Raw genomic sequence first — 14838 nt, 5'->3', positions numbered from 1 at the left:
GTTTAGGGCAATTCAAATTCGCTTTATGTCAATCTGAACCTGATCCAATTTTTTAAGAGTCAATCCAAATCTGATTCTAACCCTAATAGGGGAAAAGTGAATTTTTTAAACTTTTGGCTAGGAAAAAAATTGTTAGTTTTTTAAATTAAAGAGGGAAATGAGATAAAATTTTTAGAGTTTTAGGGTATAGTGATAAAATAACGATATTATCACATAATTAATGGTTTTAGTTACGTTTAACACTTTATAAATAATTATTTGAGTTTTTAAAATTATATATATATGTGTTTGAGAATGAATTTATATATATATATATATATATATATATATATATATATATAGTGGTATATAAATAATATAATCAAATAATAATATATTATTTATGTATTTAAATTATATATTAATGTATAATTTTATTCATACTTACACATGTTTACACATATTATCACTCAAAATTGATATAAATTATAATAATAAAACTATATATATCTATTTTATGTGTTTTTAAAATTTATATATCTATTTTATATATATTAAATAATTATATATTTATATGTATTATTATATGATAAAATGATTTTAAGTTAAAATAAAATATTCTCTAATTATATAATTATATATAAATATATAAATGATATAAACTCTTTTAAAGTGCCCGTGGGTGGCGTTATCATCTTCTCTCAATCTCGCGTGTAATTTCCGAACATTGGAAAGAAACTCACTCACAAACCGAGGGCTCTCGCTCTCTCTTTCTCTTTTCTTTACGTTTCTCTCTCTGAAACATAAACACGAACAAAACAAAACGAAAACAAAAATCAAACAAATACAATCTCACAAATCCTTCTTTAATTGGGGGAGATCTTGTCCTTCTACAATACCCTTTTTGTAGCGGACAAGGTAATCTCACTTTCTAATTTTTCCAACTCTTTTTTCTCACTTAAGTTCCCTTCTAATTGCTTCGCCCGTCTTAACCTTTCAAATCCGACCTTTTTTAGTTTTTTAACCTATTGATTTATGCCCATTTACTCTTAGATGATGAAAAAAGGTTTTATTCCTTCGTTTTTTTTTTTTTTCAAACTTCTTTAAAGCTTTTAATTTTTCTTTTCAATTCTGTCTTCTTTTTATAGTTATGAATTGTCCCACTAATTTTTCGACTGGAACATGATTCTTTATTATTATTTTTTTTAACGTTTGATCGGGTGCTGAATATGTGCTTAGTAATTCTCTTTTTTTGCTGAATTTCTAGGGTTTCATTTCATCAAAGTGAGGGACTTCTTCCATTTGGGTCAATTTGGGAGTGATTAGGGTTTGGGCGTTGTGGAGACTGAGTGTGGGATCAGATAGAATGGGGATGAGTTGGGATCTTTTGAGAACTTGGAGTTCTGGATTTGACTGTTGTGTGATTGAGTTTTTGAGCTCTGAAAATGCCTAGAATCATGGTGATCGAACAGTGTTGGTTTGGTCATGGAAGAAGATTGCATATATAGTATTGTTTTGTAGACAGCAATCAATTGGGAGAGTTTTAGCTGTTGTTTCAATGAAAGGGTGGATTTTGATAATATTTTGTGTGGTGATCTCCATTAGTGAATGAATTTGGTGTTATTTTTTTATTATAGCGAGGAGGTGATGGTTCTTTATTCTCCCAGAAGGCAATATAGAAGATTAGACTGTGGTGGACTCTTTTTATTTCTCAAGAAACCATTTGGATTGACATAGTTGGAGCTAATTTGAAGACCAAAGAGCATATTTTGAGCTATTGTTATCGTTATAGCTGTGTGTTCTTGAGCTAGTGTAGTTGTTATTAGGCTTGGATAAGTAGCTGCAGCAGTTGGCATTTACTTCTTGAATTATTTATCTGTGAAATTGACATGATTTGTCTATAAGTTTGAAGTGGAGGTGGCTAAAGGTTGGTCAGATTTGATATCCAAAGTTGTTGGAGTGACTTGGAAGCTCATGGAGGAATATTGAAGCTGGAAATGAATGCGGGGACATGGTGTATGGACAGGAGCATAGTTACTGGTCCGTTCCTTCGGAACTTTGCTATTGGAAAATAATTCAGGCAATTTTGTTTGTGGAAGGCGGTTGTGTTCTATATTCTGGGATTTTGTGCAATGTCGCGTTGCTTTCCGTTCCCACCACCAGGATATGAAAAGAAGGCTAGGAATGACGATCTAGACTTACTAAAAAAGGTTAATTTGCTTTTCTCATATTTAATGCAATGAAAATTTATTATTGATGTGACAATTAATTTGATATTAAAGATGATGCAAGTTTTGCTTTCATTGGATGGCTGGATTAGTTGTTACTTATATAATTGGTATGGCAATCAATTGGGTCACTGAAATAATTTAATTGTCACTTTAATTCAACTGAGAGTGGCTCTATTCGATATATCTTAAAGTTTCTGTTACCTTTTGTTAGTTGAATTGTCATTAGATAGCTTTATGCATCTAAACACTGTATAAGAATTTTCACTTTTTTCTAATCAAGAACATAGACAGTTTATTAAATTGGTTGATTATCTCCTTGGGAAAATTCGTTTGTACTTGATTTTTCTGTCTAGGAGTAAGAGTTCAGCTGAGCTGTTTCCACTATTATAGATATCAACAAGCTGAAATGGGATTAATGTTCTTGTTACCTGATTTAGTTGGTCAGAGTTAAGCTTTCATAATTGATTGATGACCTAGTTATTGAAACCTTGATCTGTTTAGCTATTACCCTCAAGAGATCTGATAATTTATCTCATCATTAAATTTTGAAACTACAATTGTTTAGTTTTCTGTATTATGCACTATGAAATGCAATATTTAAGGAATCTTTAATATGAAAAAGATGAAAAAGTAGCATTGATATCTTTCTGTTTATGAATGGAAAACATAATTCATGTGACATTTTCTCTTGAGATGCATTTATCTTCTTATTCCTTACTGAAGTAATGTTTCTGTAACTAGTGGAGTGCCTGAATTCTGTGAAAATAAAAATTATGTGAGTGTATTTCAGAGTTAATTGAAGATCCCACATGGTTGCTATCTACATCACAGAATAGGCTACTTTTACTGATGACCCTAGTCTAGTATCATCTAATTCTTAGTTATTATGTTTTTCATAATAGCCTTGGACAATTTAGATGCATGATCAGTTGTAGGAAGCAAGAAACATGAAGGATGAGAAAAACGAAAATTTAATTTAAATTTGAAATATAAGATGCTTTGGGACTGTTGCATTTAGAACCTTGGAATAGCTATATCTTTTTTTCTTTTTTCGGTTGGAAAAAGTTAATGTTGTTTTAGAAAGTAGAATAGAATATAGTTTTAATGTATAGATTCCTTACATTAAGGTTGCGCTTGGTTCATGTAATGTTTTATTATAAAAAATGAAATATTACCACAAAGATAGTTTTTCTAGAATATTACTAAGTATAAACTATTACTATAATTGATAAAAATTGGTATGTATAAATAATTTTGGCATTTAGTTAGATGTAATAAAAAAATATTAAGACACTATTTTATTTAAATATCCTTGAGTATGATCATTTAAATTAATTTTTATGTTACTTGTTATATTAATTGAGAATAAAAGTATTTTTGTTGTAAAAAATTGACTAGGATATAATTATAATAAAATCAAAATTACTTTAGTAATCTTTTAATATTTAAGGTGAAAGTTGTAATACCCTCCTTCAGAAGTACTGTCTTCCAGAGGGAGACATCATCAAATTGTCTATTTTGAGTATGCATTTAATATAAAACATATAATAAACTCAAAGCATTTAAATAAAACCTCATGCATTAAACTTTGTAAAATTACTAAAATGCCTTTGTCAAAACCAAATTGGAAGTGTACAAAAGATGATAAAATATGGAAATTTAAGTTGAAAATATAGAAAGTGTAGTTTGATACATAAATGAAATCTAAATAAAATAAAAGCTAAAAAAGATAGAATTGCCCTCATTGCTTTATGCCTGTAGATTGCTACTTGTTCCGCAATCATCACGATCACTAGTACTTGCATATGTGAAAATAGGAGAGTGAGTGCTAAAACTCTTAGTAAATAGGATACTTTACTAACAATTTTTACTAAAACTCGTCCAAATGCCCTTAGTCTCGATCATTACTATCTTTGTCATTCGGAGTCAGCATCGAACTCCTTTATGGATGATGATGGGTTCTATATTCTGTCTTTGTGCTCTTAGTATACCCTAGGGATTGTTTAGGCTATATATTATAACTTTTGGATTGAATTATGTCCCGTTCGATCACTAAGGAATCACTCCTTCGGATTCCTATTTGATATGACCATGCTAAACTTGGTAAAAGCATCTGAATTTGAAAGTTGCACTGTAACTGTATATTAGGTCGATCGGTTTGGATTGAATGCATGGATTTGACACCTTGGCTATGTGAACTATCTCTTTGTCCTATTACACCAAAACTATATCTCAACTGGGTTGTACTACGAGCAAGTACCCTATTACGGGCGGTGTAGGGAATGTGTACTCATGGCACCCCCTCGTAACGATCCAATGTTGTATAGCATGCATGCATCTCGAGCCTTGACTAACTCTGGCTTGCTCTCGCTTCCATCTAAAAATGTATCTTGTGCCATTTATGAATTAGCTCTTAGACACGTAGGTTACTATTGCGTACCCTGGATGTTTGTATTATCACTCAGGGAAAGGACTATTTCCCACCCATGTTTTAGGCCTATCTCAAACTCATACCCACGGGAGATGAAAATCCAGTTTTCCCACCCATGACCAAACTGTTGTCCAATTTTTTAGTTAGGGACAGGGGCAAAATCGATATTTTACTGTTTATATTAAAAAGTTATAAAGTTTATTACCTTTCACCTCCCTTAGGTTTTAGAAACTAACATTTCATCTTTAACCAAAGTTTTTAAACTTTGAAAACTAACATTTTCACCCCCAAACCTAGGGTTTCCATATTTTTCAAAACCCAGCCATCCCCCATAATTTTCAAAAATAGCAGTTTCACCCCTATTCTTCAATTTCATCTTTTGACGTTGTCTCCGGCGTCGTCACCGGTCCCTCCTTCTCCTAGTGCGACGGCAGTGGTGTGACGAAGAGATCTTCATCTCCTCGTCGCACGATACGACGAAGAGACGGAGATCTCTTCGTCACACCACCGTGCGACGAAGAGACGAAGATCTCTTCGTCGCACGATGCGACGAAGAGACAGAGATCTCTTCGTCGCACCACCGTGCGACGAAGAGGTCTCTTCGTCGTCCTTCGTCCCTCGTCGAGTCGTCCTGACGCGATGACGAAGGACGACGAAGGACGACGAAGCGTCGTCCTTCGTTTGCTCTTCTAGATCTGGACGACGCTTCGTCGTCTAGATCTGGGCGACGAAGGGTCGTCCTTTGTAGTCGGAGATGCGAGATTAGTAGAATGCGTCGGCCATCGGTGGTGGCCGGAGAAGGAAGCAAACCCTAGGGGTGAAATCTAAACTTTTTAAACTTTGAGGATGGGTTTAGTTACAGTTTTTAAAACCTGGAGGGGGGAAATGGTGAAATTTTAAAGTTTTAAGGTTTTAAACAGTAAAATGTCGATTTTACCCCTGCCCCTAATTGAGAAATTGGACGGCAGTTTGGTCATAGGTGGGAAAACTGGACTTTCATCTCCTGTGGGTATGAGTTTGAGATAGGCCTAGAACATGGGTGGGAAATAGTCCTTTTCCCTATCACTCAAGACAACCCTTAAATTTTTAGCGTAGTTCCCTTACTTTTTTCTTTTTTCTGCCCTAATTGCATAGGTGTGTATAACTCAACACACAAGGGTGTGTCTCTTTACTTTACTCACACACGACCACCTCCCTATGGCTTCTCCTTATGTGCTACTATTTACAGATATCCGGGCGTGTATCCTGACTAACACAGGTATGTGCTCCTTCAAATATTTATTTTGTCTACTTTCTTTAAACTCATCTCAATTGTGTCACTTCATAGGGGTATTTTGGCCATTTCTCCCTTACTCTTGGTCGTGCTAAGGCTATATACGAGAAGTCTATGTGTCCTAGTTGACCGCTAATTGGTCTACAGGGTCTCATCGTCGTGAGAAAAACTTCAATTGCATTTTGGGCCATGCCCACATAGTTGTGTGTCTTATACCACATGACTGTGTGTTGTGTTTAGAATGTAGAAAATGTCCGATCTATAACCTAATTCAATCCATCCAAAAACTCCCTGTTCTACCAACAATCTAACATTTTGTTATCTTGGCTTCATGTCTAAATTCGTGCGTGTATTCACTCACAATAAACACATAAGCACAGTCATAAAAATTGCACATAATCAAGGCTTTAAAATCAAAAACTTTGCAACAACAATCATCATACCATTCTTATCATCCAATTACATAATTAGTAATGAGCACACCAGTAAACTATATTCTTCCCTTCATCTTTAAAAGGTTAATAGTCAGTTGTCTCAGCTCCATGCAACAACAAAATAAGGAAGAAGACTCATGGATAATGTTTGTCATGCTAATCATCAATATACTCAAAACATATTGCAGTCAATCATCTGATCATCATCCTAATATCTTATTCCTCATGTAAACTCACAACAAAACATCTCTTCCATCACAAGTCATGTTAAAACAGAAATAGGTTAAACCTACTTACCTCGGGATGTTGCCGCTGCAATTAGTCCCAAGGGAGGCTCCTTTTCTCTTCTTTTTCTTTCACCATGTCACTAGAAAGGGCCGTCAAAAGTTGCTAACGGAAAGCTAGGAGATCAGTTGAACTCTCTCTCTCTTTTAAGATGGTGCGCTCATTTGGTTAGGGATCAAAATCCCTAAAACCCAACAATCATTCCTTTTATAAAAACTGAATCCGCATTCAACACACACGGGCCTCTCTGTACATGACCGTGTGTCTCCCAAAATTTGGACTTTGACTTAGAAATCACATTTAATAAAGACTATTTAACCTTTGAGGCTTACTTGTGGGTGTTATAAAAATGGTAATCAGATTATATTTTCTATTACCTACTACATCACTATTAGTAATAGAAGATTACTGAAATCTTTTATTACCTGACAAATCAATTAAAGTAATGTTATAAATTAAAAAAATTGTTAGAGTAATCTTTAAATCCATAAACCAAATGCACCCTAACAATCAAAACTAAACACCCTACTATGAAAGCTGGCTCCTCTTGAGCTCTATAAGGAAAAACTTCTTTGCAAAACTTTGATTCAATGATTAGAGGTGAAAGACTATTGCTATTCTTCACAAAAGAGTTCAAAATTTCAGTAAAGTGGTACTGCTTGAGAGTTCTTTGTTTTTAAATGTATATATCAATCAAAAAATTTTGGGCAGAGTTAGGTTATTGGGGGCCACTTTTTTGACATGTATGACAAGTCTTTCAATGTCACCAAGAGGAAGTCAGATTCCTCTTCCTCTTCCGTTTAGAATTAGAAATCCTTGAGAACTTATATTGATCAAAGCAATGCATGGATTGTGACAACTAGAAAAAGAAAAAGTAAAAAATATAAAGTTTAGGACACTTTAAAAGATCCTTGAAATCAACAAAAACACTAAGGTGGCTTTGAGTTTTGTTTTTGGTGTTTGAAAAGGAAAATAACTAGTTTGATTTTCTGTTCTAAAAATTTGAAATGCGTCCATTATCATTTTTGGAAAACTGTATAAATGTATTTGTTCTCATTTTCCATATAAATATGAAATATAGTGAATGAAAATGTATAATAGACGATTCATATGATTTTTTCTTTTTAATTTATACATTGTATACTCTTTCTCCTGTTTTCTATTTTAAAGATGGCAATGGTAAGTGAACAAATTACTATGCATTTTCCAATATAAACCAAATAATAAAAATAGAAAAATGAAAAAGAAAACAATAGTGAATGGACTGTAAGACTTAGACTCCCCTTTAAGAAGCCACCATTGCCTCCCAGTTATTGAGAATAAAGAGGAAAAACCACTCATGTATTCAAATTTGACTTAGAAACCAAAGCTTATCATTGCTCCATCTGAATTCAATATCCTCTATTCAGACGATCCAAAAGATAGCTGTAATAACCCATCAAACTTTAGCTTATCTGTCACTTTGAAAGGCTGGGCATATTATCTGAGAATGTTGAATCACATGAAAAAAGAAACAATTGAATAGAGGCTAGAGGCTTAAATAAGATTATCAGTAGCTTCCAGTCTATAGGGCATTGCAAGAATGTATGGTCTAAGCTATTAACCTCATTTTTACTAATAAAGTACTAGTGAGGAGATATAGGCCTCTTTTGTCTACTAATTTGAAGCATATATGATGTCAGAAGAATAGGATGGTTTGTAGGATTAGTATTTCTAGAATTAATTTTGTTTGCCACTTATAAGACTTTATTTTGTCATTGATTAGGATTAGATTTCTATCAGCCTATAAATGAAGGTTTCTTATTATTGTTGTTGACATACTAGATTTAATAAATTTGATTACTGGTTTTCTTCTTATGGATTATTTTCTCGCCTTCTTTTCTAGTTTATCATTCTTTGTTCTCTATTTTTTTCCCCTATTTCTCTTTCTTTATCTGATTTGTTACTGTTTTTGCATCAAAACCCTAATTGCAGAAAAATATACCAAACAACATAATCCTTGAGAGTAAAAGACACGGACTTTCTGCAGCCCTAAATGAACAACCTTAATCCGATATGAAAGTAAAACGGTCACTGATGAAATAAAAATCTAATTTATCCATCTTCATTCTCTCTATTTTCTTTCAATTTCTCTATTCTTGATCTTATTCCTCTTCTGCTTATACATAATGTCATTGGTTTCCCATCAAATTTCCTTTTTCTTTTGTGTTAATAATTCTTGTATTTACTGCCTTCTGTCACTGTGTGAGATACTTACAACAAATACTTCCTATGGTTTTTCATCAAAGCACATTCTTGCACTTCTTTTTCAAATTTTCTTTTCTTTTGAATTTTGTTTTTGATAATTATGGTTGTTAGAATGTGAGTAATCTCCTTTCTTTGCTGATTTTCCTTTAAGCATCTGCAAATTGTGTACTGTCACAGGAATTTTGAAAAATCTATATTTAATGCATTGCATTCTATTAGAAGTTCCTTTGCGTGGAACTGCAAAGCGTCATTAATAGTTGTAATGCTACCATTGATCAATATGAAGTTTTACCAAGTACTTAGATTTTACAATTTAAATATGTTCCTGTTCATTGGAATATCAATTTAGATGTATGTGAATGTTAATGAATGTATGTTGTGTCATCAGTACTGATGTACATGTCTGTGACAGCAAAAGGGAACCATGTTGTGGTTTGTTTCTTAAGTACAATAATATATCTTCTTGATTTTCTATCCCTTTATTTGATTAAACTCTTAATGCAAAGATAAATTAGGTTACTTTGTATGTTGTTAATGATGACATGGGTATTGTACATTTTTTTATATATTGTGTGTATTTGTATGCATATATACAAATATTGTTAGAGATTTTAGGGATTTAACTCTATTTTCCTATTTTATTTATCAATTGTTTTCTTGTTTTCCTTTTTTTCCAGTTACATATTTTATATTGTTGTGTTAGGGGTTCTTTTGTCAAATGATAGTTTAGACTTGTACTTTGTTTTGTGTAAGGGTTGGCCACCTATAATTAGAGGTTTAAGTTATTATTGTTTCAGGCTTTGTGATGAATTGATTATTATTAGTTTTCCCTCAAATTCATCTGTTTCTTCTCAAATATTTCTGGATTCACCCCTTGATGGCTTCTCCTCCCTTAATTCTATTCTACTGGTCTCCATCAATCACCAACCAAACAACTCCAAACAAGCAATGGAAATATTGAGTAGAAATATAGTTTTTATATAGTTAACCCAATAAGACAGTATGAGGCTTCATAGAGTCAGTCTGGATTGGTTTGTATCAGTTATTTATGAAACAAGAGTGTTGTCAATGAGTAAGGTACATGCTAAGGAGTTCAAAAATGATTGTTTATTTCAGTTCATTGTAAGGAATGTTTCCTAAGGAGATGAAAGTTGCATAGTTTCTTTTCTTATAGCAAAGGGTATGTGATGGATATACTGTGTGATAATATATTCCATTCTTATTAATTTGGGAAAGTCAATAATTTTTGACATGATGACATGCTTATTCGTTTTTTTCTAAATACCGTAATAACAGTGTTGGGTGGGGGCCTATGTCTCTGGGTCAGAGAATACGTCATAGTTAAGTACTTGTCTTTCCCTGTGCTTAAATAACTTGACTAATGCATGAAGAGATTCCTTAATGTTGGGATAAAAAGTTGAAGCATGGGTTAAAATTGCGAAAGTATCTATTTAGAACCAAAATAATAATGAAATTTTAAGTGGAAGACAGCCCAAACTGAGTTTACTTCATTCAGCCTGGGAACCTTTGTCTCAACTACTATTATTGGGGGTTGGCTTTACCATGAGTAAATGAATGGAACTTAAAGCTTGGAACAGGAATGGGTGAACTGCACATAAAGGTACTGCTTGCTGGGATATACAGAATAAAGAAAAGGATGTATGAGCCTTTGACTGGAAGAGAAAGTGGCGTGAATCCAAGGATTTTGCTAAATGACGAGACAGTTTCCTTATCCCAAAATATTTTTTGTTTGCATGTTTCAGTTTCTCTTACCTTGTAGTACTTCCATCAGTTGGCTGTGTTGTTTCTGGGAACATTGCTTCTTTTAGTTGAGTAACCTTTTGACCTAAAACTTTAAGTTGATAGGTTGCTCAACAATAGGATATTATTTTATTAGATTAACGTAAGCTCTAACATGCTGCGCTAGAAAGTGTATTGAATACAATCACAAAAAATTCAAATGCAACCGTACAACACAAGTTTTTGCAATTCGAAACAGTAAGGCAATTTGAAACACAAGACCATCTCTGATTGACTTTGATTTCTACTTTACCTAAAAGCTCAAACAGATAGGTAAGGACCTACAGTAGGTATTAAGCTGAACTCATAACCTTTTTCACAATCTTGCTGCTAAACTATCTTTATTTGAATGTTCTGTCAACTGCTGATGTTATGTGTCATAGTCTTGGAACTGCATGGTGCTGATACAGAAGTGCAGCCAGTCCCTAGTTGCTTGTAGCGGGTCTGACATCTATTCTAGTCAATGGTCTTTGTGTGATACTTTTCTTCTTCATAAAATTATTTATTGATTTACAATGAAGAAATTACAACGCAATGATGAAGAAACAATGAGAATTTTCTTGGAAAAGTGTAAGAAATAATATTTTAGGAATAATCTTTATCTCAGGATTAGTTTTGTCTTGTTATATTGTTCTTTGCCCTTTTTAGTGTATAAACAGGCTTTGTATTTATCTAGAAAGCAGCCTTGAATGATGGAAGTTTTGCCTTCTAAAATTTATGCTCAGCCTCTTTCCTTAATCTCTACCCCTTCTGTTTTTTTTTCTTATTCCTTTTCCCTTTCCTCTTTTGTTGCTTTTTCCCCGTCCTGTTTTTCATCATTTTACTTTATGAAATCTTGGATATGTTAATAGATTTTAATCTGTTTCATAAATATGTATCTGTTTCCATTAGTTTAATGAATGATCTTAATATTTTTCTCAATTTGCAGGAGAAACAGAGAGAGAAGAAGCATAAAAAGGACAAGGATAAAGAGAAGAGAGAGAGCAAAGAAAAAAAGGAGAAAGATAGAAGTGATGAAAAGCACAGAGAAAAGAAAGACAAAACGGAAAAACACAGAGAGAAAAAAGAGGACAGGGATAAAGATAAAGATAAATTTAGCAACTTGGTTGAGAAGAGACTTCAAGGGAAATCAGAGGGTCATGATGGAGGGAAAACCTCCAATGAGAAAAAATTGCCTCCAAAATCTGAGGGTAACAATGGAGAGAAATTCATTCAGAAGGACAAGGAAACGAACAGATATCCAAGCAGCATCTCCAGTGAGAAGAAAGTTACTGGGCAATTTTCAGGTTATAGTGGAGAGAAGCTCAATCAGAACAGCAATTTGGCTGGGGATTCAAAGGATTCTAAATATATACTGGAGCTGGGAAGGAGGGTCAGAGATGAAGACAGAGCAACTGGGAATCAGTTGGTTGAGAAGTTTACTGGGACAGACCGAAAGAGGGATGAGGGAGTTGTTAGATTGGTGGCTAACGCTACTCCTAGCTTGGGTGTTAGGAAGGAAAGGATGGATAAGAGAGGTGGTAATGAAAGAAAGATGGATGAGCAAGGTGTCAGAGATGATGCAATTCTTAGTGGACATACCATGGTTCAGAGTCTTTCTGGAGTGGTTCAAACAAAACCTAAAGGTGTGTCCAGACCACTGGAGAGAGAGATTGAGAGCAAGACTGAGGGTAAAGAAATGGCCAAACAAAAGGAACAAGATGACAAGTGGAGGGATAAACATAGGGAGAAAAAAAGCCAAGAGAAGGATAAAGACAGGGATAAAGAGAAGAAAAAAGAGGAGAAAGTGGAGATGAAAAGTGAACATAAGAACATAGGGAAAGATATTTTAAAAGACAAGAAGAAAGATGACCTTCTAGGTACACATATAAGGACTCTGCCTCTTCCCAATGATGGTAACAAGAACACTATTGGTGAGGCAAATATTAGGAAAAGAAAGGACTGTGACACGAATGGACTTTATCATGGTGAGTTCTATAATGAAATAAACTGTGTTATATCACAGCAACCTATTACTATTTATTAAACCCTTCAACAGTGCACACTTGAATGATAGAAAAGCATGAAATACTAGTGTCTTGTTATTGGAATAACTTTTTGTCTAGTTTCCAGATGTACCATTCTGTTGGGAGGTCTTTTACATTTTTTTTTTTGGTAAGAGGAGATCTTCTACATGATCTCAGCAGTTTTTGCTAAAAATGTGGAATTGGTTGACTAGCAGATTACGTTGTCACAATTGTTGCTCATTTTTTCTTGTAGGTTCAAACTGAGGATTCATGTTAACTAAGTTTCTGCTTCCATTTCTATGTTTGTTACAGCTAATGACAGCAGACCTAATAAGTTGCCAAGACCCACTTCTTCTCTCCATTCATCGACGGAGACCAATAAGTTGACAAGGCCCATTTCATCTCCTCATCCATTGACGAGGAATGGAAAAATTTTGCAACCTGGCCAAACTTCTGCATTGTTTACCTCAGATAGGCAAGGATCAGCCAATAATTGTAAGACAGATAATAAAGAACACAAGGTAAATGGTACAATTTCATCTCGGCCTTTGTCTGTCTCAACAGCGAAGTCTTTATTTATGACTGAACAAGCTGATCAAATCGCTGAGGTATCCCTGAAGCCACCTCATCCAGATACCAAATATCTAAACCAGATACTATCGGTTCCCAAGAGGGAAGAGTTCTCCAAGGACCATGACCTAGAGTGGCTCATCCATTGCAGCGATTTCCAATCACAGAAGCCCAAGGTGATATGCCCTGGAGATGATGAGACACCAGAGGTTTGGGCAGAAGCGATGAGGATAGAGTCAGCTGATGTTTGTGCCCTACCATATGTTATTCCCTTTTGATTGGTTTTACATATGGGCATGATCCATCCTGTTCCCGTAAGGATATGGGTAACCCTCCACAGGATTACATCCAGGGTCTGCAGCAGCATCTGGTCTTTCAGGTGGAATTGTTATATATTTTTTGCTGCATTAGTCAATGCCGTGTCTTTGAAATGATACATCACACGCTGTTGTGTGCACTAGGGCATCTTTGCAGAACATGGATTTGAGGGGTAATTTCAGTTGCTGTTTGTGGAGCACTAGTGCATCTTTGCAGGACATGGATTGGAGGTGTGATTTTAGTTGCTGTTTGGCGAGCACTGATTCATTCAAAAATTCCATGAGGGCAACTGAGTGAGGTTGCTGGAGAAGCGAAATGTAAAAGCTTGTGCAATTTTATTTCATTTGCTTAAAGCTGAGAAGCTCTTTTCTAATTGAGAATCTAAGAGAAACTAAGCTAGCAGTGGTGTATGCTACACCAGTGAAATTTTGATTTGTAACATACAACTGGTATTTACAGAAACCGTATGATAAGAGAGCAAGGTAAAGTAGCTGCATTCATTCATTTTCCCTGATATAACACCTGCTCATAATCCCATTTAAGTTTTCTAATAGCTGCCGTGAATAATTATACTATATATATGGTTTAGCTGTTGTTTATGGTTTGACATTTCTTAGGGAGTTTTCTGATTCGGTTTTTTAATTTGAATTTCCAAGTATTTCTGGGCTGTCTTTATCTTTGACAAAAACTGGTTTTTAAGAAAATTAATATTCTTCTACTGTAATATTCGTTTTCTATGTGTGAAAGGATAATATTAATTTATAATATTATGAGGTTTAAGAGTTTTTATCACATGAAGCTTAAAGGGTTTTAGTAATTAACTCATTAAAAAAAAAAAATTAAAGATATATCAGTGACCAACCAACCCTTTTTGACGAATTCTGGCAGACTCGACATTTAACCAGCTTTGAAAATTTTTTTCAATAAGCATTCTTTGTGTTCTTAAATAGAGTTACAGGGGTGGGCAAATTATCCGGAATTGGAACTGTCGGGCATCCGATTGTTGGTTATGTTTTTTATCTGTAATTGAAGGAAACTAAAGGAACTCGCAGGCTCCAGGATTTGTTTCAGTTCCCTGGTCCTGGGATAGGAGAACCAATCCGGAACTGACCCAGTTCACCCATTAAATGTACTAGGTCAGGTACTTTTTTTTAAACATTAATATTTTATAATTCCTCTTGGGTCTATTCTTCCATTTTGCTTTCCCTATCACTTCGGTCTTCATTGTATTTGATTCATACTCTCTGAGTTGATTCTTCCTCAT

At 34.2% G+C, this 14838-nt stretch overlaps 1 protein-coding gene across 3 annotated transcripts; it reads left to right on the top strand.

The window, feature by feature from the left end:
* The first annotated feature begins 657 nt into the window (after positions 1-657).
* Positions 658-14078, top strand: LOC123211312 (DNA ligase 1-like). Of its 3 annotated transcripts, XR_006501384.1 has the most exons (5): positions 658-897; positions 1247-2189; positions 11609-12647; positions 12999-13635; positions 13718-14078. XR_006501384.1 is itself a non-coding variant. In XM_044629941.1 (4 exons), the coding sequence occupies exons 2-4, from the start codon at positions 2112-2114 to the stop codon at positions 13532-13534; spliced, it is 1653 nt and encodes a 550-aa protein (XP_044485876.1). In that variant the 5' UTR covers positions 658-897; positions 1247-2111; the 3' UTR covers positions 13535-14078. The 3 variants fall into 3 exon arrangements, 2 of the variants coding, with proteins under 2 accessions (XP_044485876.1, XP_044485877.1); XM_044629941.1 differs by having other exon boundaries at positions 12999-14078; XM_044629942.1 differs by having other exon boundaries at positions 658-1045; positions 12999-14078.
* Positions 14079-14838: the final 760 nt, after the last annotated feature.

Source organism: Mangifera indica, chromosome 3, assembly GCF_011075055.1.
Source record: "Mangifera indica cultivar Alphonso chromosome 3, CATAS_Mindica_2.1, whole genome shotgun sequence".
Lineage (NCBI taxonomy): Eukaryota > Viridiplantae > Streptophyta > Magnoliopsida > Sapindales > Anacardiaceae > Mangifera > Mangifera indica.
The sequence above is the reverse complement of the archived record's forward strand: the minus strand, read 5'-3'. Positions and strand labels throughout refer to the sequence as shown.